The sequence below is a fragment of the Scyliorhinus torazame genome, chromosome 6 (assembly GCF_047496885.1).
Source record: "Scyliorhinus torazame isolate Kashiwa2021f chromosome 6, sScyTor2.1, whole genome shotgun sequence".
Taxonomy (NCBI): Eukaryota; Metazoa; Chordata; class Chondrichthyes; order Carcharhiniformes; family Scyliorhinidae; genus Scyliorhinus; species Scyliorhinus torazame.
The window spans coordinates 73,083,896-73,110,670 of record NC_092712.1 but is presented as its reverse complement, the minus strand read 5'-3'; the positions used below and the strand labels follow the sequence as shown (position 1 = coordinate 73,110,670).

Below are 26,775 nucleotides of genomic sequence, written 5' to 3'. Positions count from 1 at the left end.
AATAGTTTTGGGTCGGTCTTCACAGTGGAAGACACAAATAACATGCCAGTGACTGATAGAAATGAGGCTAAGACAGTTGAGGACCTTGAGAGGATTGTTATCACTAAGGAGGTAGTGATGGGCAAGCTAATGGGGCTAAAGGTAGACAAGTCTCCTGGCCCTGATGGAATGCATCCCAGAGTGCTAAAAGAGATGGCTAGGGAAATTGCAAATGCACTAGTCATAATTTACTAAAATTCACTAGACTCTGGATTGGAAATTAGCAAACGTGACACCACTGTTTAAAAACAGAGGTAGGCAGAAAGCGGGTAAATATAGGCCAGTGAGCTTAACTTCGGTAGTAGGGAAGATGCTGGAATCGATCATCAAGGAAGAAATAGCGAGGCATCTGGATGGAAATTGTCCCATTGGGCAGGCGCAGCATGGGTTCATAAAGGGCAGGTCGTGCCTAACTAATTTAGTGGAATTTTTTGAGGACATTACCAGTGCGGTAGATAACGGGGAACCAATGGATGTGGTATATCTGGATTTCCAGAAAGCCTTTGACAAGGTGCCACACAAAAGGTTGCTGCATAAGATAAAGATGCATGGCATTAAGGGGAAAATAGTAGCATGGATAGAGGATTGGTTAAATTAATAGAAAGCAAAGAGTGGGGATTAATGGGTGTTTCTCTGGTTGGCAATCAGTAGCTAGTGGTGTCCCTCAGAGATCAGTGTTGGGCCCACAACTGTTCACAATTTACATAGATGATTTGGAGTTGGGGACCAAGGGCAATGTGTCCAAGTTTGCAGATGACACTAAGATGAGTGGTAAAGCAAAAAGTGCAGACGATACAGGAGGTCTGCAGAGGGATTTGGATCGGTTAAGTGAATGGGCTAGGGTCTGGCAGATGGAATACAATGTTGACAAATGTGAGGTTATCCATTTTGGTAGGAATAACAGCAAAAGGGATTATTATTTAAATGATAAAATATTAAAACATGCTGCTGTGCAGAGACCTGGGTAAGCTAGTGCATGAGTCGCAAAAAGTTGGTTTACAGGTGATTAAGAAGGCAAATGGAATTTTGTCCTTCATTGCTAGAGGGATGGAGTTTAAGACTAAGGAGGTTATGCTGCAATTGTATAAGGTGTTAGTGAGGCCACACCTGGAGTATTGTGTTCAGGTTTGGTCTCCTTACTTGAGAAAGGACGTACTGGCACTGGAGGGTGTGCAGAGGAGATTCACTAGGCTAATCCCAGAGCTGAAGGGCTTGGATTACGAGGAGAGGTTGAGTAGACTGGGACTGTACTCGTTGGAATTTAGAAGGATGAGGGGGGATCTTATAGAAACATATAAAATTATGAAGGGAATCGATAGGATAGATGCGGGCAGGTTGTTTCCATTGGTGGGTGAGAGCAGAACTAGGGGGCATAGCCTCAAAATAAGGGGAAGTAGATTTAGGACTGAGTTTAGGAGGAACTTCTTCACCCAAAGGGTTGTGAATCTAAGGACTTCCTTGCCCAGTGAAGTACTAGAGGCTCCTTCATTAAATGTTTTTAAGATAGATAGTTTTTTGAAGAATAAAGGGATTAAGGGTTATGGTGTTCGGGCCGGAAAGTGGAGCTGAGTCCACAAAGATCAGCCATGATCTCATTGAATGGTGGAGCAGGCTCGAGGGGCCAGATGGCCTACTCCTGCTTCTAGTTCTTATGTTCGAACACTTCCGTCACCTGCCCTTCCTTATTTCCCAAGAGGAGGTCACGTTTTGCCCGCTCTCTAGTCGGGCCATCCACATACTGAATGAGACATTCCTCCTGAATACACTCAACAAATTTCTCTCCATTCAAGTCTCTGCGTTCCCAAAATTACCACAACACTTCATAAAGCACGTTGGTGGGTTTGAAATGCTTTGAGATGTACAGCGGTTGGTTCAGCCATTTTTCTTCCTTTATGCAAGCCCGACTTGCACTTTCTTTATCTGAAGCTTTGATATTTTGTGATGGATAAGTTTGATAAGAATAAATATCTTCCACAGCACAAAACATCCATGTTCCAGTCTCCCCTCAGCTGTAGTGATCGCTTGACAAATTAAGGAAAAATATATCTTCCGCTGCTGAAATCTTAAATCTGTTCCAAGGGATAGAGGCAATTATCCTTTCCAATAGAGGCGGCCAGATTGGCAAGGCACTGGAAGAAATTGGGGTGGTACGGTTGGCACTGCTGCCTCACCGCGCCAGGGTCCGGGTTCAATTCCGGCCTTATGTGACTGTGTGGAGTTTGCACGTTCTCCCCTTGTCTGCGTGGGTTTCCTCCGGGTGCTCCGGTTTCCTCCCACGGTCCAGAGCGACCAGGGGCTGGTTTAGCTCACTGGGCTAAATCGCTGGCTTTTAAAGCAGACCAAGGCAGGCCAGAAGCACAGTTCAATTCCCGTATCAGCCTCCCCGAACAGGCGCCGGAATGTGGTGACTCGGGGCTTTTCACAGTAACTTCATTGAAGCTTACTCGTGACAATAAGCGATTTTCATTTCATGTGCAGGTTGGGTGGATTGGCCATTATAAAATTGCCCTTAGTGTCCAAAATTGCCCTTAGTGTTGAGTGGGGTTACTGGGTTATGGGGATGGGGTGTAGATGTTGACCTTGGGTAGGGTGCTCTTTCCAAGAGCCGGTGCAGACTCGAAGGGTCGAATGGCCTCCTTCTGCACTGTAAATTGTGACAATCTATGATTACTATGAATATCAGATTTTATACTAACTAGGTATCAGATTACCAGCAATTTCAACTCTTGAGCATACAGTACGAGAAATTAGATTGACTCTGTTCCAACTCTTCCCTGCAATATCCATATAACCAATAGAAAGAGGCAACATTTGTCCCACTAGTCTGACTGCATTCTCGTTTTCTGACGCAAACATCCTCTATTCTTCTACTTTCACTTTAAGCAATCAGACCCATCCCTTGCAGAACAATTTTTTTGAGTGTTCTGGCACCAAGGCTAGAAACGTCTTCAAAGCATAGTAATTGAGCTTTAAAATAAGAAGATTAAAATGGAACTCGTTATGTTTCAGAAGAACCAGTCATGTTAATAGTGACTAGTAGAAAATGTTTAATCCAAGTAGAAATCCACTCACTTTTTTATTTCGCGGAGAAGCATTCGGATGAGGATGGTCTGTAATGGCTCAATCATCAGTTTCTTCCACATGTCAAGAGCTAGCTAGAAATATATAATTATTGATTGGGACCAAGCTGAAGTATACCAAATTTCTAAACATAGAACCAAGCAAACAGGGCGGGGAAGAGAGAGAGAAAAAGAAAGAGAGAGAGAGAGAGAAAAAGAGAGAGAAAAGAAAGAAAAAGGAGAGAGAGAAATTAAGAGAAACCACAACCTACATGTTCAATTTCTCAAACTAATCATTAAAAATACAGTATAATCAAATTTATTTTGTTGAATTCCAGCACCTCTTCAACTTGCTTCTGAAAATGCATAGAAATTCTAATTTTTGCCTTGAGGTCATACAAGTGATTAAAAGGATTCTGCACAGAGGAAAAAATGAAATAACTATCAAAGGACACAACTTTCTGTTGCCTGAAAACTGCAAGGCACTGAACACCGAAGAATGGCAAAGCTGCAGCCAGAAAGCAGCTATTTATTGAATATAGAATGTACAAAGGAGAGAAAGAGAGAAACCAAAACAATGACCATTTCCATTTTTAAGGACGTGTGTAAAAAATTTCAAGCAGAGGAATATACAGGACATTAGGTTTTGATCTGAATTTCTTGAAAAAGAAACAAACCCACCCTGGCATAATGGTTGAAGGACTATTTTGGTACCACAAACCTACTGGTTCTAAGGAGGCTCACGTGCTTTCCTTCTGGTATGAGAATTTGAAATTTTAAGAGGCATTGCCCTGTGACTTTGAATGATATTCTAGTAACCACCCACAATATCTGGATAAATGTCCCTGCAGTTTGAAACTGCAACGGAATTATGTAACCAGGGAGTTAAAAACCTTATGTTGCACTGAAGGGAATACCCACTGGTCTATCAACTCCATAATTTCAGTTAATGTTCCACTGCAAGTTTCAAACAAGCTGATTGATCAGACTAATGCTGTGGGTCTAACTATTTTCAAGGATTTTTTTTTTCCAAGCAAAGCTTACCTCTCCTATCTCCATCAGTGGCTCAATAATATCCACTCCACCATACCCATACTGAAGGTCAGCTTCTGTCAATTTGTTCTTCTTGATGAACTGTGTGTTGAGATATCTGTGAGAATGGCAGATTTTAAAAACATCAAGCACTTCTGTGGGCATTCATACGCATATTTACATAAAATGTGTAAGATGACGGATGTACACCAGGTCATGACAACGCTATCAACTGGCTCAAATCTTGTACATTTGCAGCTGTCAGCCAGCATACAACTATGTCAGTGATCTCAAATATGCAAGCAAAGGAACTCTTGACCTTCACTTTATTCTGGTGACTATCCTGAAGAAACATTGACGTAGTTCAATGCTGCTGTGCTTTGTGCTGGAGCACCAATATGCAACACGATGAATTTCAGTGACGGCATCATGCCAGGTGTATCGGTTGTACATCCCAATGACTGGTGGATCATATCAAACAGCACATCCCTTCCTGCTGTTCGCAACAAAGTGCTGACTGTAACCAATCAGCCCGAGTTTGCAAAACTATAAACATTGCGCAGGATTTTCTGGGCCTTCCCACCGGCAGAATCTTCTGGTCTCACCAAAGTCAATGGTAATTTGCATGACTTGCCCGTGCTGCCGTCGTGGAACTGGCAGCAGGGCGCGCAAGTCATGTGGATCGTTTTGGACTTCGGCAGGCCGGAAGATCCCGTTGATGGCCAATGGCAAATTACCTCTATCACAGGAAAACCCGCTTCCAGGGGGCTAGAAAATTCCAGTATCTAACATTAAATACTATTAATGTATACATTAATGTATCTAACATTAAATATCATTCCACAATTGTATAACACTTGATAAACAATTCAGACTGTGCTCAGAATTACAGTGAAAAATAATTTAAGACTGTAGATTGGGCTTGGCTATGCATGCTAGAAGCCACATATATTCACACACAGGAACCTCCCTGTCCTTTGTAGACAAAATGAATATGTCTGCACATTGCGCCTTTTTCAATTAAACAGAAGCTTAGGGAACAGCAATTGCATTGTTCATTCCCTAGGACAATGCCTTGACCAGAGTCGACCTGCCTGGTTAGAATTTGAACAAAGCGGGGCAGTTAACTGTCCCGTGCTCCATGGCAACATTTCCATCTATCAGAGTCCACTTGCCAACCAATCAGCAATTTCATTCTCAGGCTGACCGGCTGTGAAGTTTTTATTCATTCCTGGGTGTCGCTAGCTAGGCCAGCATTCATTGCCTATCCCTCATTGCCCTGGAGAAAGTGGTGGTGAGCTGCCTTCTTGAACGGCTGCAGTCCATGGAACATCACAAGAATCAGCATTTGGGATCCTGCTGTTCAAAATCCATATCAATTATTTGAATGTCGGGGCCAAATGAAATATTTCCAAGTTTACAGAATACACAAAATTAGGTGAGAACGTGTTGTGAGAATGTTCAAAGAGGGTTGACAACGCTTAATGAATAGACAAGAGGAATATAATATGGATAACTGTGACATTATCTTTTTGGCATGAGGAAAGGAAAAGCATAGTATTTCTTAAATGGTGAGATTGCGAAGTGATGTTGTCCGAAGGGATCTAGCTGTCCTTCCCAAGTCACTGAAAACTAACACACAGGTAGTGCAGCAAGCAATGAGATAGGAAAATGGAGTACAGGAGGAATGAGGTCTTGCTTCAATTGCATAGAACTTTGGTTATACTGCACCTAGAGTACTGTGTAGTTTTGGTCCCCTTACCCAAGGAGGATATGGTGGTTTACAGAGGGAATGCAGCAGAGGCTTACCAGACTTTTTCTGAGATGGCAGGACTGTCTCATGAGGACAGATTGAGGAGAGTGTCCTGTATTCTCTGGAGTTTAGAAGAATGAGAGGTGATCTCATTGAAACTTGCAAACTTCTTAAGGGGTTCAATGGGCCGGGTCCAGAAAAGAATGTCTCGCCTAGCTGCGGGTGGGGTTCTAGAACCAAGGGACACAGTCTCAGAATAAGGATCAAGGCATTTAGGGCTAAGCTAAGAAGGAATTTCTTCACTCGGAGGGTAGTGAATATTCTGGAATTCTCTGCTCCAGGGAGCTGTGAAAGTTTAGTCATGGAGTATGTTCAAGACAGAGATCGATAGATTTCTAGATACTGAAGGTAGCAAGGGGCTTGGAGATAGCGTGGGAAAATGGCATTGAGGAAGACTATCAACTACGATCTAGCTCACACAGCACGGTGGCACAGTAGTCAGCACTGCTGCCTTACGCCGCCGAGGACCCGGTTTAGATCCCAGCCCCGGATCACTGTCCGTGTGGAGTTTGCACATTCTCCCAGTGTCTGTGTGGGTCCCACCCCACAACCCAAAAAGATGTGCAGGGTAGGTCAATTGGCCACGCTAAATTTTCCCTTAATTGGGGGAAAAAAAGAATTGGATACTCTAAAATGTTTTTTAAAAACTATGATCTATCTAGTTTAACGGCAGAGAAGGCCTGAGGGGCTGAATGGCCTACTCCTGCTTCTACCTTTCGATGTTTGGAAGATGCTGTCGAAGCAACTAATAAGAGTTGCTGCAGTGCAAGTTGTAGATGGTACTCACTGTTATTACTGCGCATCAGTGGACAGGTGCAATTGTTTAAGGTGGTGGATGGGGTACTAATCAAGCGGGCTCCTTTGTCCTGGATGGCATAGAGCTTCGTTTTTTTAGAAATAAGTACCCAATTATTTATTCCCCAATTCAGGGGGAATTTAGTGTGACACGGGGGAAATGCACAAACTCCACACAAACAATGATCCGGGCCTGGGATCGAAGCTGGGTCCTCAGGCAGCTGTGGTAACCACTGCACCACCCTCGCATCGAGCTTCTTGAGTGTTGTTGGAACTGCACTCACCCAGGCAAGCGGAGAGTATTCCATCACACTTCTGACTTGTGCCTTGTAGATGGCGGACAAGCATTCGCAAGTCAGGAAGCAAGTTACTCGCTACAGAATCCCCAGACTCTAACCTGCTCCTGCAGCCACGGTATTTATCTGGCTGAAGCAATTCAGTTTCTGATCAAGGGTAATCCAGAGGATGTTGATAGTGGGAGGTTGGGAATGACATTGAATGTCAAGGGGAGATGGTTAGAATTTCTCTCATTGGGGCAGCACGGTGGCGCCGAGGTCCCAGGTTCGATCCCGGTTCTGGGTCACTGTCCATGTGGAGTTTGCACATTCTCCCCTGGTTTGTGTGGGTTTCGCCCCCACAACCCAAAGATGTGCAGGGTAGGTGGATTGGCAACTCTAAATTGCCACTTAAAATTGGAAAAAATGAATTGGGTACATTAAATTTATATATATAAAAAATAATTTCTCGAGTTGGAGATGGTCATTGCCTGATATTTGTAGGACAGGAACGTTATTTGCCACTGATCAGTAACATTTGCGCCACACAAGTATGCCAAAGAAGGTCATCTTAATCCCCTAATTGTTTTAAATCCTGAGTTAGACCACTGAAAGGAATTCTAAGCCCTTGTTAGCATCCCTACCTCTGTTATGCTCTCTTACAGGACAGCCTTCTGAGATCTCTGCCTCCTCCAATTCTGGCCTCTGGCGCATTTCCAATTTTTACCAGAGAGATTTACTGAACAATACGAGGCTATTTGCCCCATCATGCCTGTGATGGTTCACTACAGCGCCTATACTGCCTCAGGAAACTGAAGAGATTGGGCTTGTCGACATTGACTCTTGACTAATTTTTATGGATGCACCATAGAAAGCATCCTATCTGGCTGCATCACAGCCTGGAATGGCAACTGCTCGGCCCAAGGCCATAGGAAACTACAGAATGTCGTGAACACAGCCCAGTCAGTTGGTTTGCACAGGGCTAAAGAGCTGGCTTTTAAAGCAGACCAAGGCATGCCAGCAGCACGGTTCAATTCCTGTACCAGCCTCCCAGAACAGGCGCCGGAATGTGACGACTAGGGGCTTTTCACAGTAACTTCATTTGAAGCCTACTTGTGACAATAAGCGATTTTCAATTTCATTTCAGTCCATCACGCAAACATGCCTCCCATCCATTGACTCTGTTGACACCTCCCGCTGCCTTGGGAAAGCGGGCAGCATAATCAAAAAACCCTCCCACCCGGGCTATTCTCTCTTCCAACCTCAACCTACGGGCAGGAGATGCAAAAGTCTGAGAACACACAAAACCAGTTTCTTCTCCGCTGGTACCAGATTCCTGAATGACCCTCCTATGGACTGAACTGATCTCTCCACGCATCTACTATGTAGACTACACTCTGTATGCTTCACCCAATGTCTATATATTTATATAGTGTATTTATCGTATGTTCCAACGATCTGGCTGGACTGTACAACAAAAAATAATAATAATCACAAGTAGCCTTACATTAACATTGCAATGACGTTACTGTGAAAATCCTATAGTCGTCTGTTCGGGTGCACGGAGGGAGAATTCAGTATGTTCAATTCACCTAATATCACGTCTTTTGGGACTTGTGGGAGGAAACCGGAGCACCCGGAGGAAGCCCATGCAGACACGGGAAGAATGTGCAGACTCTGCACAGACAGTGATCCAAGCTGGGAATCAAACCCGGATCCCTGCCGCTGTGAAGCAACAGTGCTAACCACTGTACTACCGTGCCGTCCTTTTCACTCTACTTCGGTACACGTGACAATAAACCTAAATCTAGTCTCATATCCTCCTTTTGTCCACAAGTCTGAAAGATCACCATCTTCAAGTAGCCATCTCATTTCCGTTTAAAATTTATGGAATCGGTTTTCACCATCTCTTTAGGTAGACCATTCCAGAATCGTCAAAGTCGCACACCATCCTCAATTGGAAATATATTGCCATTTCTCCATTGTTGCAGTCAAAATCCTGGCACTCATGACTGAACAGACCTGGTACCTTCACCACGCAGTTTGCAGTGATCCAAAACAGCTCACCTTCATCTTTCAAGGTCAACAAGGGATGGGCAATAAATAGTGGCCTTGTCAGCAATACTACCAATGGCTGTTGGAGGTCAACCATCTCAGTTCCAGGGCTTCACGGCAGGAATTCCTCAAGTGCCCTAGGCCCAACCATCTCCAGCTGCTCCATCAATGACCTTCCTTGCTAAGGTCAGAAGTGGGGACGTTCACTGCTGATTGCACAATGTTCAGCAACATATTTAACTCCCCAGATACTGAAGCAATCCATGTACAAATGCAGCAAGACCTGGACAATACCTAGGTTTGAGCTGACAAATAACATTCACGCCATACAAATGTCAGGCAATGACCATCTCCAACAAGAGAGAATCTAACCATTACCCCATGACATTCAATGGCATTACCTTTGTTCAATCCCCCACTATCAACATCTTGGGGTTATGATTGACTGGGAACTTAAATGGACTAGCCAAGTAGATAGCGTGGCTGTAACAGCAGGTCAGAGGCTAGGAATCCTGCAGCGAGTAACTCACCTCCTCACTTCCCTAAGCTTGTCCACAATCTACAAGGCACAAGTCAGGAATGTGATGAAATACTCTCCAGTTGCCTGTATGAGTACAGCTCCAACAACACTGAAGAAGCTCAATGCCATCCAGGACAAAGCAGACCACTTGATTGGCACTCTAGCCACAAACATTCAATCCCTCCACCACTGATGCACAGTAGCAGTGTATATCATCGACAAGATGACACTGCAGGAAATAACCAAGGCAGCACCTTATCAACTCACAACCGGTACCATCTAGAAGGACACAGGCAGTAAATACCTGGGAACACCACCTCCTGGAATCTCCCCTCCAAGTCATTCATCATCATGACTTGGAAATATATTATCACTCCTTCACTGTCAAATGGGTCAAAATCCTGGAATTCTCACTCTGTAATAGCACTGCAGGTGTACCTACATCTCATGGACACCAGTGGTTCTAGATGGCAGCTCACCACCACCTAATCTCAAGGGCAATTAGGAATTGACAATAAATGCTGGCCTAGCCAGCAAAGCCCACATCCTGGAAATTATTAAAAAGTGAAAAAGACTTCTCATCTCTCCTGCAGATCTATTAGTAACAATTTTAAATCTATGGCCACTGATTTTCTCATTCTACTGCAGCAAAACCTGGCAGCTTGAAAATCTCAACTGGCTCATCTCTCAACCTTCTCTGTTCCAAAGAGGACAGTGTCAACATTTCTTACTCCCCCTCACACCACTTCTGCTGACATTCTAGTAAACCTCTTGGGTACCCTTTCTAAAGATCAGTTAGGATTTTCTCTTTCCAAAGAACATAAATTAAGTTTACGTGCTTCATATAGGATTACAATTTTGCACTTACAATTCCCAGCAACGTGGACATCAATTTTGCTTTGGTCATACGGAGGCAGATGGTTCTATCATGTTTGGAATAGCATTACATACTTCACAGCAGATTACAATTGCCATGGTCTGTACATATACTGTGATGCAGTGCCATAAAAGCATATGGGTATCAGTTTAGGTAGATTCTCAGAACCAATTTCACTTACCCTCCTCCACATTTTTAGACATGATGGCAGGTAACCAAACATCATAAGAAATAGAAGCAGGGTTTGAGGTGAGAGGGGGCTGGAGACGCTGGGTCTTTAAGTATGTTCAAGGCCAAGATAGACAGATTTTTTAATCACCAAGGGAATCAAGGGTTATGGGGATAAGGCAGGAAAATTGAGTTTTATTACATCAGATTAGCCATGATTTCATTGAATGGCGGAGCAGACTTGCTGGACAGCACGGTGGCACTGTGACTAGCACTGCTGCCTCTCAGAGGCAGGGACCCAGGTTCAACTCCAGCCCTGGGTGACCGTCTGTGTGGAATTTGCGCATTCTCCCCGTGTCAGTTTCCAATCTCCCCGTGTCAGTTTCCTTTGGGTGCTCCAGATTCCTCCCACAGTCCAACGATGTGCAGATTAGGTAGATTGGCCATCCTAAATTGCTCCTTCGTGTCCATGGGATGTACGGGTTAAGTGTGTTTACGGGGTTGCAGGGATAGGGTGGGAGCCTGGTTAGGGTGCTCTTTCAGAGGGTCGGTGCAGACTCGGAGGGCCGAATAGCCCCCTACTGTACTGTAGGGATTCTATGATTCATTGACTGAATGGCCTGCTTCTGCTCCTATGTCTTATGGTAGCTGGTACACGAGGAAAATTTTCAATTGAGAGGGATAAGGTGATAGAAATGTTATCTCAATTTAAAATAGACAAGGTGTCAGGGCCAGATACGATGCATCCTAGGGTGCGGAGGGAAATGAGGATGGAAATTGCAGAGGCATTAGTGATAAATGTCTCGTCTTTCTTAGACGCGGGGGTGATGCCAGAGGACTTGAGAACTGTGGATGTTCAAAAAGGGGTGCAAGGATAAACCGGAAAATACAGACCAGTCACTTTGACTTCAGTGGTAGGGAAACTTCCAGAAACTATACGTCGGGAAAAAATTAACAGTCACTTTGACAAGTGCAGGATAATTAAGGAAAGTCAGCAAGGATTAAGTAAGGGAAAATCATGTTTAACTAACTTGGAGTTTTTTGAGGAGGGAACAGAGAAGGCCGATAAGGATGGTGCATATGAATTTTCAAAAGACATTTGATACAATGCCGCACATCAGACTTGTGGGGAAAGCAAACACTTGGATAAGAAATTGGCTGAGTGACATGGAGCAGACTACTGTTTTTCACGATGGAGGAAGGCTGGTAGTGGTGTTTCCTCGGGCTAAGTGTTGGGACTTTTGCTCTTCCTGATATGTATTAATGACATACACTGCAGTGATCAGAGCATGATTTCAAAATTTACAGATGATACGAAGATTGGAAACATTGTCAATTGTGATGAGGATAGTCTTGAACTTTAAGTTGATTCATTTTGGCACAAAGAATATGGAGAGACAATATAAAATAAAAGGGAGAAATGCTAATGGAGGTGCAGGAACAGGAGGGTAAGTCATTGAAGATGGCAGGGCAAGTTGAAAAAGCAGTTAATCCCCACAACCCAAAGATGTGCAGGTCAGGTGGATTGGCCACACTAAATTGCCTTTAATTGGAAAAAAAATAATTGGATACTCTAAATCTATTTTTTTTTAAAGAAAAAGAAAGAGCAGTTAATAAATCATACAGTATATTAGGCTTTATTAATAGAGGCACTGAATACAAGAGTAAGGAGGTCTTGTTGAACTTGTGTAAGACACTAGTTAGGTGCTATTTGAAGTAGTGTGTCCAGTTCGGGGCACCATACATGAGGAAGGATGTGAAGGCATTGGAGAGAGTACAGAAGAAATTCACCAGAATGATTCCACAGCTAAAGAACTGTATCTATGAGGATCGATTGGATAGGTTGGTACTGTTTTCCTTGGAGAAAAGAAGGCTGAGAGGAGACTTGACAGAGGTTTTCAAGGTCTTGAGGGATATGGACAAGATAGTCAGAAATTGTTCCCACTCAAGAGAGTATCAAGAACTAGAGAGAACACATTCAAAATAATTGGCAAAAGGAGTAAGTGATGGGAGGAATTTTGTTTTTACCCAGAGAATGGTTGAAGTCTGGAACAAACTTCCTGAGAGGATGGAGGAGGCATATTCGATCGAGGTATTTGTAAGGGAATTGGATTGCTACCTGAAGAGAAAGAATGTGCAAGGTTACGTGGATAAGGCAAGGGGAGTGGGTGGAAGTAGAATGATCTTTCAGAGAGCCGGTGCAGACTTGTTAAAGCCGAATGGACTCTTTCTGTATTATCAAGTTTCCGTGATTCAGCTCCATGAACTTCCTCTGGCATTCAATAGGACTATGGCTGATCTGGTTGTGGCCTCATCTCCAATAACGCTGAACTCCCAAAAATATGTCTAACTCAGTCGTGAATATATTCGCTGGCCCAACACTGCTCTCTCCGGAAGAGAGTTCCAAAGTCTAACGACCCTCAAGAGAAGAAAAATCTGTATTAATGGGAGACCTTTTATTTTTAAACTGTGTCACCTAGTTCGAGACACACAACCAGGGGAAACATCCTCTCTGCATCCATCCTGTCAAGTCCCCTCAGGAAATTTTATATTTCCATCAGATCACCTTCCATATTTTTAAATTCTTTAACCTGTTCAACCTTCTCTCAAAACAACCCTTTCATCCCAGGAATCAGCCAAGTGAACCTTCCCTGAACTGCTTCCAATGCAACAAATCCTTCGTTAAGCAAGGAAACCAAAACTGTACACAGTACCCCAGATGGCTCTCTCACTAAGGCCCTATACAACTGTAGTAACACTTCCGTATTTTTATACTCATTTCCCCTTGCAATAAGCACCAACGTTTCAGGGCGGCAGAGGCTAGCACTGCTGCTTCTCAGCACCAGGGACCCAGGTTCAATCCCAGCCTTGGTCACTGTTTGTGTAGGGTTTGTACACTCTCCACGTGGGTTTCCTCCAGGTGTTCTGGTTTCCTCCCAGTTCAAAGATGTGCAGGTTAGGTGGACTGGCCATGCTAAATTGCCTCTTAGTGTCCAAAAGGTTAGATGGGTTTAAAGGGTTATAGGGTGGGGGTGTGAGCCTAAGTAGGGTGCTCTTTCAGAGGGTCGGTGCAGACTCGATGGGCTGTATGGCCTCCTTCTGCACTGCAATGATTCTATGATTGTGTAACTCCCATTTGCTGTCTCAATCCTGTTATATTGTCCGAGTTTACCCGAACAGGCACCAGAATGTGGCGACTAGGGGACTTTCACAATTAACTTCTTTGCCGTGTTAATGTAAGCCTACTTGCGACACCAATAAAGATTATAAATAAGTTATTGCAAAGTATGCTATAGCAGAAGTTGACTTTCCCCATTGCCTCTACTTGTGAACCCCTAAAACAAGCTGTTAATTGTTTCCAGAATGTTCTGAATCACAACTGCCGCATGATTATTCACCAAACTGTCCATATCTTTCAGTCCAATTAAAAGATAACTGGGGGTGTGTGCAAAGCTAAAAGGCTCAGAGAAAAGAAAAATGTCACAATAAGAAATCAAAGGAATAGTGATGGTATGACAAAGAAACTGGTTAAGGAGCAGAAAGCGGAGACTAGCTTTATTTTGTAACCCGACCGGAGACCACGGGATCTACAACATCAGAATTCCCGTGACGTCTCCAGATAAGGGGGCAGAGCTAAATCCTTAAGCAAGGGTTCCATGGGACATAAATACCCTGGCCCAAGTGTGGGCTTGGCGCGAGTGATCCATCGGAGAGTAGGAGTCGTATCTAGTAGGTTAATAAATGTTGAGTTTTAACAGTCATTGTTTTTGTGGGTTCGCTCGCCTGGAATTTACACTGGCGACAAGGGTGAAGTGGAGCTGCAGGGGACGCCATTTCCTCCTGACCCAGCCCACCTCAACAAGGCCTCAAGAGGCTTCCCACCTGGCTTCATGTCTGCCACTCATTGGGAAACAGGAGGTGTTCGACACTGAGACGGGTAACTGGCCCCAATTTGTTGAGCGGATGTGTTATTTCTTTTGGCTTAATGCCATTGTGGGCACACAAGGCAAACAGTGACATTCCTAGGGCGACAGGCCTGGCGTAGAGTACCCACCTTGCCCCAGGCTGCAGTTCAGGACTCCCGCCACTAGGGTGCGCACCCCTAGAGGCCCAGACCAGCATCAGGGTTTTCCTGACGAGAGACGCTAACGTTCCCCCCCCCCCTCCCCTCCAACCAGAGACGCCCATCCGGCAGGACAGATGCACCGGTACCCAGAGAAACTGATGAGAACGCCCTGGCAGGAAAGCCCGCTCAACCACTGCCTCAATTCCGATGAACATCCCTGGGGACGGGCCATTTTGTGGAGGAGCAAGCGGATGGCAACCAGCACCTCCACTGTATATTGGCGCCACGAGTGGCACCTATTCAGGTCACGATCTGGACCAATAGTTTTCTAGATGGAGCTAGATACAGGGGCGCGTGGTCTCCGTAGTCAGCTGCAACACGCATGACCTCAGGCATTCGCAGTTTGGTCTTGCGAGACATGGATGCGAGGTTGGCGACGTACAAGGGGGAGCCATAATAATATTAATCTTTATTCGTGTCACAAGTAGGCTTACATTAACACTGAAATGAAGTTACTGTGAAAATCCCCTAGTCGCCACACTCCAGCGCCTGTTCGGGTAGGCAGAGGGAGAATTCAAAATGTCTAATTCACCTAACAAGTACGTCTTTTGGGACTTGTGGGAGGAAACCGGGATAGATACGGACATCAAAACATTGACAAACCAATGTGCGTGGTGCCAGGAGCACCAGAAGCTTGCCGCTGCAGCTCCACTCACTCTGCCCATGGTAGCGGCTTGGCCGATTGTGGCCCCGACTCCACGTGGATTTCACGAGACCTTCCCAAGGAGCCATGAATTTACTTATCGTAGATGCCCATTCGAAGTGGATGGAGGTTCACCACAAGTCTACGATTGAGAAGCTCCGACAAACTTTCAGAACTCATGGGTTTCCTAAGGCGTTAGTGTCAGACAACGACACAGCTTTCACGAGATTGTAATTCGGCGCTTTCATAAAGATGAACGGGGTCCACCATGTAAGGACTATGCCTTACCACCATCCTCTAATGGATTGGCTGAATGTGCGGTACAGACTTTTTTTTTCAGGAATGCGGAAGCAGACCTCTAGTCCCCCGGAGACGGCCAGGCCCATATCCTCTTCTATTACTGCACCATCACCTCACGCCACTACCGGGGTAGCACCTTCGGAGTTGTTAAACAGCCGCTGGCTGTGCACACAATTGAGCCTCATCCTGCCAGACATTGGAAAGAAGGGCCATGGCCAGCAGGAACACTGAAACACATCAACCCAGGCCACTGGGGGAATTCTCTGTGGGCGGCGCAGTATTTTTCTGGAATTTGTGCGGATCCAGGGGGCTGGTGGTGTGGCGATCGGACCCGATTTCGTGATTCGGTAAACGTGCAGGGAAAGGAATCGAAAAAGCATGCGGACCACCTCCACAGCAGTGCCCTAGAGGTCCTCGAGGGAAAGCCAAAGGCCCGACGTCCAATTGTGGCTCTTCTCCAGTGCAGCCACCGTTGACACCCAATGAGGCGGACCAGCCCCTCGGTCTGGAGATGCGGGATGTTGACTCATTCAGACATGTTGACCTTGCCAACTGAGGTCGCAACGGATCCGGTGGAGGCCGCCAACCCCCACACGGTGGACCCACTCAGGTGTTCGGCCCAAAAACGGCATTCCCAGGTCCGTTACACCCCACCATGCGCTTGAGGAACAGCCTCATGTGAAGAACATTTCCCCCTCCAGGCATCAAAATGGACGACCTATCGGACCTGGAAAGGGGGGGGGGGGGGGGGGGGGGGGGAGAGAGAGTGCTGTTATAACCTGACCGGAGGCCACATCAGAATCCCCGTGGCCTCACATGAATATGATCTCCCCAGATGAGGGAGCGGATCGCAAGAATTCCATGGGACATAAATTCCACGGCCCAGGTGTGGGCCGGGCACAGATGACCTTTCACGGAGTAGGCGTTGTATCCAGTAGGTTAAATAAATATTGAGTTCTCGAACAGTCGTCACTCGCCTGGAGCTTTACTTTGAAAGTTGCTTTTCAGACTAGAGGGAAGTATACAACGGTGTTCCACAGTGGGTGGTATGAGACCCACTGCTCTTTGAAAAATATTGATGGCCTGGATCTGGGTGTACATGGCACAATTTCAAAGTTTGTGGATGACGTGAAATTCAAATGGAAGAGGATCGTAATAGACCGCAGGATGTCATAGACAGGCTGGTCAAAAGAGCAGACTCACGACAAATTAAATTTAATGAAGAAAATTCTGAAGCGAAAAGAACAATAAGAACCAGCATTAACTAAATGGCACAATCTTGATGGAGGTGAGGGACAGGATTGGAGGCCGGGGGTACATACACACAAATCCTTGAAGGTATCAGTACAGATGAGAAGGCTCTTAATAAAGCATATGGAACCATCAGCTTTAGTAAGAGACAGAATACAAAACGCAACAATGCTACGCTAAAACTTTTAAAAATAAATATTGGTTGGGCCTCAGCTGAACTCACAGTGTTCAATTCTGAGGCTTCGATTCCATTTCTCTCTCCACAGCTGCTGCCAAACCCGAGTATCTCCAGAATTTTCTGTTTCATTCTGCATTTCAGATTTCCAGTATACACTATAATTTGTTTTTAAGAGAAGCTGGGATGGTTCTCCTCAGAGCAGAGGGGGTCAAGGGCAGCACGGTAGCCTAGTAGGGCAGCACGGTAGCATAGTGGTTAGCACAATTGCTTCACAGCTCCAGGGTTCCAGGTTCGATTCCCAGCTTGGGTCACTGTCTTTGTACACGTTCTCCTCGGGTGTGCCTGAGATTCCGCCGGGTGCTCCGGTTTCCTCCCACAGTCCAAAGATGTGCAGGTTAGGTGGATTGGCCATGCTAAATTTCCCTTAGTGTCCAAAATTGCCCTTCGTGTTGGGTGGGGTTACTGGGTTATGGGGATAGGGTGGAAGTGTGGGCTTGGGTAGGGTGCTCTTTCCAAGAGCCGGTGCAGACTCGATAGTCCGAATGGCCTCCTTCTGCACTGTAAATTCTATGTAATTCTAAGATTTGAAAGAGATTTTAAAAAAAAGAGATGGGCAAAATCACAAAAGGTTTTGATAGAGTAATTAAGGAGAAACTGTTTCCAATGACAGAAGGGCTTGCAATGAGATGACAGATTTAAGGTGTTTGGCAAACGAATCAGAGGCAGTGAGAAAAGTATTATTTCCACAGAAATGTGTGGTGATCTGGAATCACCACATAGGCTAGTGGTAGCTAGCAGGTTCAGTGGGCTAGTGAAAGCAGATTCAATAGCAGCTTTCAAAGGGAGTTAGATAAATATTTTAAGCAGAACAATCCACAGGGCTCTGGGAAAGAGGAAGGGAGATCTACCAAAGAGCAAGCACAGGCACAATGGACCAAATAGCCCTTTTTTGAGCTGTATAATCTGTGATTCGAAGCTACACTGCTGCTGTTATATTGTAATTAGCAAATGAATAGCGTCTTGTACCAATATTTCATCACACACAGACATCTAAAGAGCAGCCGTTGTATATTTTTTAAATTTTTCCAATTAAGGCGTAATTTAGCGTGGCCAATCCACCTGCCCTGCTGTGGGTTGTGGGGGTGAGACCCACGCCCACAAGGGGAGAATGTGCAAACTCCACATGGACAGTGACCCGGGTTCGATCCCGATCCTCTGCTCCATGAGACAGCAGTGCTAATCATTGCACCACCGTGACACTCCCTGCAGTTGTACTTTTAAGGGAGCTTGTAAATTCATATCCTACAAGAATATCTTAATTCAAAGCTGGTTTGCAAAGCTCACACTTTCACTGCTGAGCAGTGAATGACTGCTTAAGGGCTGTTCCAACTACACGAGTCACATCAGAATGTTTCCCACAACCTTAGTTTTTCAATTGCTCACACTTTTTAAATGTTTTAAAAAGAAACTACATTTAGAACTATGCAGGCAACATTTGCACCACATTAGCACCAAGCAATAACGATCATAAACAAGTTCCATCTGCCTCAGTAAGAGTCTGCTGTGTGCCCGGTTTCACGGAGACATGGCTCACCCTGCCTCACCGGACTGTGCCATACAACCGGACGGTTTCTCAATGCACCGGATAGGCTGCAAGACGACATCGAGTAAAGCGAAGGGGTTTGACTCCTCATCAACTCCTCCTGGTGCTGGGGCGTGGCGACCCTGGGGAACTACTGCTCCCCGGACCTGGAATACCTGATGGCAAAGTGCCGCCCATACAACCTTCCACGGGAGTTTACTTCTGCCAACATCATGGCAGTCTACATCCCATCCCAGGAGAAAGTGAAGTGAAGAAGGTGCTTGATGAATTGTTCACCGCTATAGGTAACAGTGAAACAGAATATCTGGCGGTCTTGTTCATCGTGGCCAGGGACTTCAACCAGGCCAACCACAAGAGTGAACTGTCAAAATTCTACCAACACATCACCTGCCCCACCAAGGGCGGCAACATTCTTGACCAATGCTGCGCAAACATCAAGGGCACCTACCGATCCGTCCCCCGATTGCACTTCGGAAAAACCTGGCCATAAGGCGGTGCTTCTTCTCCTAGAATACTAGCAGAAACTTAAGTGGGATAATCCGGTTAACAAGGTCGGGCAATGCTGGTCCGAGGCAACTGAAGAGCTCCTACACGACTGCTTGGAGTCAGTGGAATGGTCCATATTCAAGAACTCAACGGCCAACCTAAACGAGTATGCCACCAGTGTCACAGACTTAATCACATGGGTAGCACAATGGTTAGCACTGTTGCTTCACAGCACCAGGGTCCCAGGTTCGATTCCCAGCTTGGGTCACTGTGTGTGAAGTCTGCGTGTTCTCCCAGTGTCTGCCTGGGTTTCCTCCCACAAGTCCCCAAAGGTGTGCTGTTAGGTAAATTAAATAATTCGGACATTCGTGCACTCAGATCCTGCACTGACCAACTGGCGGGTGCATTCGCGAACATCTTCAACCTCTCACTACTCCGTTCCGAGGTTCCCACCTGCTTCAAGAATACCACCATCATACTGGTGCCAAGCAGAACCAGGCAATGTGCCTCAACGACGACTGTCCAGTGGCACCGACTTCAGACGTAATGAAGTGCTTTGAGAGGTTGGTCATGAGACACATCAACTCCATACTCCCAGACTGCCTTGATCCACTACAATTTGCATACTGCCACAACCGGTTCACAGCAGACGCCATCTCCCTGGCCCTACACTAATCCCTGGAGCATCTCGACAACAAGGATTCCTACGTCAGACTCCTATTCATTGACATCTTCAACACCATAATCCCAGTCAAGCTCATATCAAGGCTCCAAAACCTAGGACTTGGCTCCTCCCGCTGCAACTGGATCCTCAACTTCCTGACCCATAGACCACAAACAACAACACCTCCTCCACGATAGTCCTCAATAATGGGGCCCTGCAAGGCTGCGTACATAGCCCTACTATGCTCTCTATACACACATGATTGTGTGGCAAAATATGGCTCCAACTCCATCACAAGTTTGCTGATGACATGACGGTAGTGGGTTGAATTTCGAACAACGGTGAGTCAGAATACAGGAGGGAGGTACAGAACCTAGTGGCGTGGTGTAACGACAACAATCTTCCCCTCAACGTCAGTAAAACTAACGTCATTGACCTCAGGAAGTGAAGTATAGTACACGCCCCTGTCTACGTCAATGGTGCCGAGGTGGAGATGGTTGACAGCTTCAAATTACTAGGTGTGCACATCACCAACAATCTGTCCTGGTCCACCCATGTCGAGGCTACGACCAAGAAAGCACAACAGCACCTATACTTCCTCAGAAAACTAAGGAAATTCAGCATGTCCACATTGACTCCTACCAATTTTTACTGATGCACCGTAGAAAGCATCCTGGAAAATGTCAGCAAGTCTGGCAGCATCTGTAGGGAGAGAAAAAGGAGCTAATGTTTCGAGTCCGATGACTCTTTGTCAAAGCGCTTTGACAAAGAGTCATCGGACTCGAAACGTTAGCTCCTTTTTCTCTCCCTACAGATGCTGCCAGACTTGCTGACATTTTCCAGCATTTTCTCTTTCGTTTCAGATTCCAGCATCCGCAGTCATTTGCTTTTATATAGAAAGCATCCTATCTGGCTACATCACAGCCTGGTATGGCAACTGCTCGGCCCAAGACCGTAAGAAATAACAGAGAGTCATGAGCACAGCCCAGTCCATCACGCTAACCCGCCTCCCATCCATTTACTCAGTCTGCACCTCCAGCTGCCTTTGGAAAGCGGGCAGCATAATCAAAGACCCCTCCCACCCGGATTATTCTCTCTTCCAACCTCAACCTTCGGGCAGGAGATGCAAAAGTCTGAGAACACGTACAACAGGTTCAAAAACAGCTTCTTCCCTGCTGTTACCACACTCCTGAGTGACCCTCTGTTGGACTGAACTGATCTCTTCACACAACTTCTCTACTGAATAGTACTCCATATGCTTCATCCGATGCCTGGGTCTGTGTACTTACATTGTGTATTTATCGTATGTCCTATCTTTTTTCATGTATGGAATGATCTGTCTGGACTGTACGCAGAATACTTTTCAATGTACCTCAGTACACGTGACAATAAATCAAATCCAATTCCTTTGACCTTTTAATGGCACCAACATCACAAAATCTCCTACCATCAATAGCGAGTTAACCGCTGGCCAAAAATGTAACTGTACCAAACATATCAATGTGACTATAAGAGTAGGGAAGACGATGATTCTGGCTCATTCAAACATTTTTTCGCAGTCAATGTTCCGTTATTTTTATTAGCATGCAGTTTATGACCTCTGTAAATTGTTTTACATGGTCATGCACACATGGTAATTTAAGATAGCTGATTTAGGCGCAGCCTTCACACTGACTTGCTGCACCGTTTAGAGGGAACATTTCTGGCAGCTACAAAGCTCAAGTCAGGCGTGTGATAAAGTTCTCACCACTGGCTTAGCTAGGTGAAGACACAGTGAAAAGCAGTCAAAATCATCCAGCACAAGGCTAAATATCTACCCACCACAACTGGCACACTATGGCTACAGTATAGACAGGAATTTACCTACTTTACTTGCATCGCACTTCAAGCCGTATGACCTCTATCACGAGAAGAACAAGAATAAAAAGCTCACAAGAACACCAAGACCTCCAACTTCCCTTCAGGTCTCACACCACTCCTGGCTTGGACATTTGATAGAACTCTTCCTTCATTGTCACTGGATAAAAGTAGTGGAATTTTCAATCGAACACAATTCGGAGTGCACCACCACCAGCAAGTCAAGAAGACCCACTTCCAACATCTCAAGGCAACGAGAGATGAATATTAGCTGCAGTTTGACCAGCTGCACCCACAAACAGAAAACCAATGCACGTAATGTGGGGGACACCTTTCCCCATTGTCATCAAAACATTTCAACTGGTTACTGTTGACAATCACTTTGAGCATTCACAAAGAATGTGTTACATTCAGAGTTTTCTATTTACTTTTTTTTTTTAAGGATGCTGCAAAGCAAATCGCCATGGTCAATACGTTTTTCATTTTTGTTTGGAGCAGAATGTTTCTTAAACAACATGGCACTCCGATCCTCACAAATGAGAGAACTACAATATGCACACAACTTCTGCTCCGTTCATGTAGATCCCCTACTTCTTATTAACTAAGAACACAAAAGTAAAAGTTTTATTCCCAATTTAACCTAGATTCAATGTTGATTTAAGTGATTGGTAGAAGGGTTCGAAGGGAGATGAGGAAAACCTTCTGCACCCAGAAGATAGGAGGAGTCTGGAACTCACTGCCTGAAAGGGTAATGGAGGCAGAAACACTCAACCCAATTAAAAGATGCCTGCATATGCACCTGAAGTCCCATAACCTGCAGGACCATGAACCAAATGCAGCCAAGTGGGATTAGGCTGGGTGGCTCCCTTTTCAGCCGGCACAGACACAATGGGCCAAGTGGGCTCTTTCTGTGCTGTAAACGTTCTATGATTCTAACCTGCCAACTTCAACTCATGCCGCGAAAGAAAAAAAAACTTAACAGCTTTGAATTTTTTTTTAAATAAAAAGCTTCTTACCTATATAAGCAGTCCATGTAATCAGCGCCCTTACTGTATTCTTCCCAATATTTATGGTACATGGTCAAAATCTTTTCTTCAGAATCCAGAACTTTCTGTAAATAAAAGTACATCGATAACATATCATTTTGAAGGACAAAAATATTTGCTAAATCATAGGAACTCGATGAACTCGATTGGCAGGGGTCAATATTTTGGTCCATGGCAACTTTATTCAAAATCAAACATTTCTATGGAGATTTTATTTGGATACTGTGTGGGAAATTGCGCAGCAGACAAAAAAAGTTGTACAAAATTACTTCGGCTATATTCCTATCTTTATTTAGCTTGAAGTCGCTTTGTTGGATATTTCTTCTCTAAAACAGTCATGCTTTTGGAACAAGGGAACTTAGTTTCTTTACTCTACTTCTGCGAAGGTTGGATGATCTGTGAAACATCTCTCGCTATCTGTCTGATGCTCTTGGGTTTTAGAGGAAAGTGAAGCAGATGGTATCTCCCATCCAAGTGGTCTACCAATGCATAGTTTATTGGTGCAAGGAGTTGAAAGTATATTGTGGATATCCACTGCAACTTAAAGTCATGATGTCATATAATTCTGGAGTTTTTAAACCGTTGCAGAATTGCCCACTCCATTGCCAACTCACCTGCTTAGATGGGATTTTGGTGAATGCAGCGTAGGATTTAGGTCAAAAGTCACAAGAAATTCACTAAGGATTTCAGAAGAAACTTCTTTATCCAGAGTGGTGAGAACATGGATTTAATTACCTTGGGCAGTGACTGAAGCAAAAAAACTAGTCAAGCATACAAGGAAATATGTTGATCTTGTTTTAGAGATCATTTAGGGAGCAATAGTTAACAATTTTCACATGGCATGCATGGGAAACACAATATCAGGAATATGTTTGAGCATAGCTATTGGAAACACATCAGGTAGCCAATAGTGCTCATGACTACAGTGCAAAATGGTGTATAAAAGATGGCGCCAGAGCGTGGCAACTCTCTGCGTGTTCTCTCCCACAGATCCTCTTCCTACATCTCTTATAACCACACTAACTTTTTGAAATTTAATTCTAACACTACACTATGTATGTCCTATGTTAGAGCATCCAATTATTTTTTTTCCCAATTCAGGGGCAATTTATCGTGGCCAATCCATCTACCCTGCACATCTTTTTGGGTTGCGGAGGTTGAACCCACGCAGACACGGGGAGAATGTGCAAACTCCACATGGACAGTGACCCAGGGCCGGGATCGAACCCAGGTCCTCGGCGCCGTGAGGCAGCAATGCTAACCACTGCGCCATCGTGCCGCCCTGCAGAACAGTATTTTTCACTGTACCGTGGTGCACGTGACAATAAATCAAATCCAATCCAAATTTAAGCCCAGTTGCTCAGGCAGTGGCATAAAACTATCATCTAGTTAGAGCAGAGAAGCTTAATTTTGTAAGGAACGGGAGGCTGCTGGAATCTGTGGTTACCTCTAGGCATGCTGGTTTGGTCTGGCTGACAGAAACTCTTATTCCAGAGGGAGTGAAGAGTTACAGATCTCCTGTCTGTCACCGCATCAATCAGGGCTTATTATGATCCCAGATGAGACCCCACAGTTGCGAAGATATGGACAGAAATCCCAACATTTTATTTTAATTTTGTACGGCTCTGAGGGAAGGATACTTTTCTCCAGGAGTGATTCCACGCACAAATAGGCATATGGTGTATTAAAACAAACTTTACTACGAACACAGCATTGCTAACTTCAATCTTATAAAAACAATAGCTTAGTTACCAGTTAAACAATGCTTAATACATGAAACAATCCCAACTGCTATTTTTATCTCCACTCAAACAAACCCATCTTGGGTCACAATCCACTTTTAAGTACAGTTAGCAGACTCAGGAATGCATATTGTAAACAATGTATTGGATAAACTACAATGAGAAAGAGATCACCCAGGAACCAGCTGCAGATTGTTGCTCGAGTCAAACTACTGGTTAACCTGCCAGCCTTTCCAGAAACTGCTGTTCTAGTCATAGGCAAAATCTTTTTACCTAAACTGCTTTGAGCAAACATAGGAACAGGGGTAGGCCGATCAGCCCCTCGAGCCTGTCCTGCCATTTAATGAGATTATGGTTGATCTGTGGCCTAACTCTATTTACCTGCCTTTGGCTCATATCCCGCAATATATTCGCTCAACAAAAATCAATCGATCTCAGATTTTAAATGACCTATTCTAGCTTCAAAAGCTGCTGGTCTGCCCACAGTCAAATCCTTAACTGACTGTTTCTCCAGAAACTGCTAGTCTGCTCACAGACAGATCTTTAACTGAACTGTGTTGAGAGCACAGCCTCTTGTCTATTCACAAGCAAATCTAAAATTAAACTGAAACTTTCAACACCTGACTGCTCCAGCCCCTGGCTCCTCCCATTCACTACATCATCTTACTAAAGCTAAACCCAATGCCACTAACTATCTATTCCTTCGGGACCCTCTTAATATAAACAAAAGTCCATTAGCCCCAACGTTAGCAAACAATATCCATGGCTGGAAGGTCTTATGATCTTACTTTTACGATGCTTTAATTGCACCTGTCTTCAAAACGGATTTTTAAAAACATGACTGCTGCAGTCACATACTACCCCAGGCTTTCAACTCTTACTGCACCAACGACATATAATACAATATATCTGAAATTCCATTATTCATCACAGACTTCAAATGAGGCATCAGAAATAATGGGGGGGGGCATTGAGGAACGTTTCTCAAACCAATGCTAGTTCTCTGCTCTCCCTGTTCCAAAGGCAGCAAACATGAGCATTAATGGTTCCAAGCTGCCTTTTAAGTTATCCCTCCGTGCTCATCTCCTGCCCGTGCCCTGTGCCCCTAATTGGAAGCTGAACTTGGCTGCAGGCCAATTAGTGGCTGAGGCTTTGAAAATTGCATTGTGTTCCGAAGTGGAGACAGTGCGAGGTCAGGATTCGGAAATGTTCTAGGTGTTGAGTTCCCGAACCCAGAATGAAAATTTGGCCCTTAATCCTTTCTTGCTCTGCACTTCATGTACAGTGTACAGCCATTTAAAAGTATGCAGTAAAAATCATTAAAACGAAGATATACCTTGTACAAATGTTGGACGTGATTTTCCAGAAAAATTTTTGTTTCAGTGTAGAGTCGTTCACCCAGAGGTTCTGGGTAGGCAACACACAAAGCATAAATGTCTCTGAATAAAGTATTAAGGGCCTTCTTTGTAAACAGTGAGGGGAAAATAGTTCACAATACAGGTTTTAAGAAAACATCAAAAGTAAATCTACGAATCATTGAGACAGAAGCTAAAATAATTGCAACTGTGTGACGCAAACTGACACATCCCAAAACTGCAAACTTGCCCAAGCAAAGAGCCTGTATACAAAAGGTACATGAAAATAAACAATTTTTATAGCTTGTCTATATTTGAGTCAGTATAGTATTTTCACAACTTATTTAGCGACTGAGTTACAACTATGTATGGTTAGCTGATATACGCCAATTAGCTATTTGCACTGGTAATCTCTCCTCACACTATGTACAATATTTTCATATTACAAGCAAATGTATGAGCTGTGCTAACTAAATTCCCGCCAATACACTCAAGGAAATAATCTTACTTTAAATCAAATGGATCATGACCTGATCTGTTCACGACTTTGATTGATACACACTATTATTTTTCACAGATTGGGCGGCACAGTGGTTAGCACTGCTGCCTCACAGCACCGAGGACCCGGGTTCAATTGCGGCCTCGGGTGACTGTGTGGAGTTTGCGCTTTCTCCCCGTGGCTGCATGGGTTTCCTCCGGATGCTCCGGTTTCCTCCCACACCCCAAAGATGTGCAGGTTTGGTGGAATTGACCTTGCTAAATTGCCCCTTAGTGTCCAACGGTTAGGTGGGGTTATGGGAATAGAGTGAAGGTGTGGGCTTCAGCAGGGTGCTCATTTCAAGGGCTGGTGCAGACTCAATGGGCCTAATATCATAGAATCATAGAATTTAC

At 44.7% G+C, this 26,775-nt stretch overlaps 1 protein-coding gene across 1 annotated transcript in view; it reads right to left on the bottom strand.

The window, feature by feature from the left end:
- cul2 (cullin 2) overlaps nt 1–25,967 on the bottom strand; it is a 90,915-nt gene extending 64,948 nt beyond the window's left edge. Inside the window, exons 1-4 of the mRNA XM_072508324.1 lie at nt 25,866–25,967; nt 22,758–22,852; nt 4,143–4,248; nt 3,112–3,194 (exon numbers count right to left, since the gene is read on the bottom strand). Of these exons, the coding sequence (XP_072364425.1) occupies nt 3,112–3,194; nt 4,143–4,248; nt 22,758–22,819 (251 nt within the window). The 5' untranslated portion in view covers nt 22,820–22,852; nt 25,866–25,967. The remainder of the gene's footprint in view (nt 1–3,111; nt 3,195–4,142; nt 4,249–22,757; nt 22,853–25,865) is intronic.
- Nucleotides 25,968–26,775: the final 808 nt, after the last annotated feature.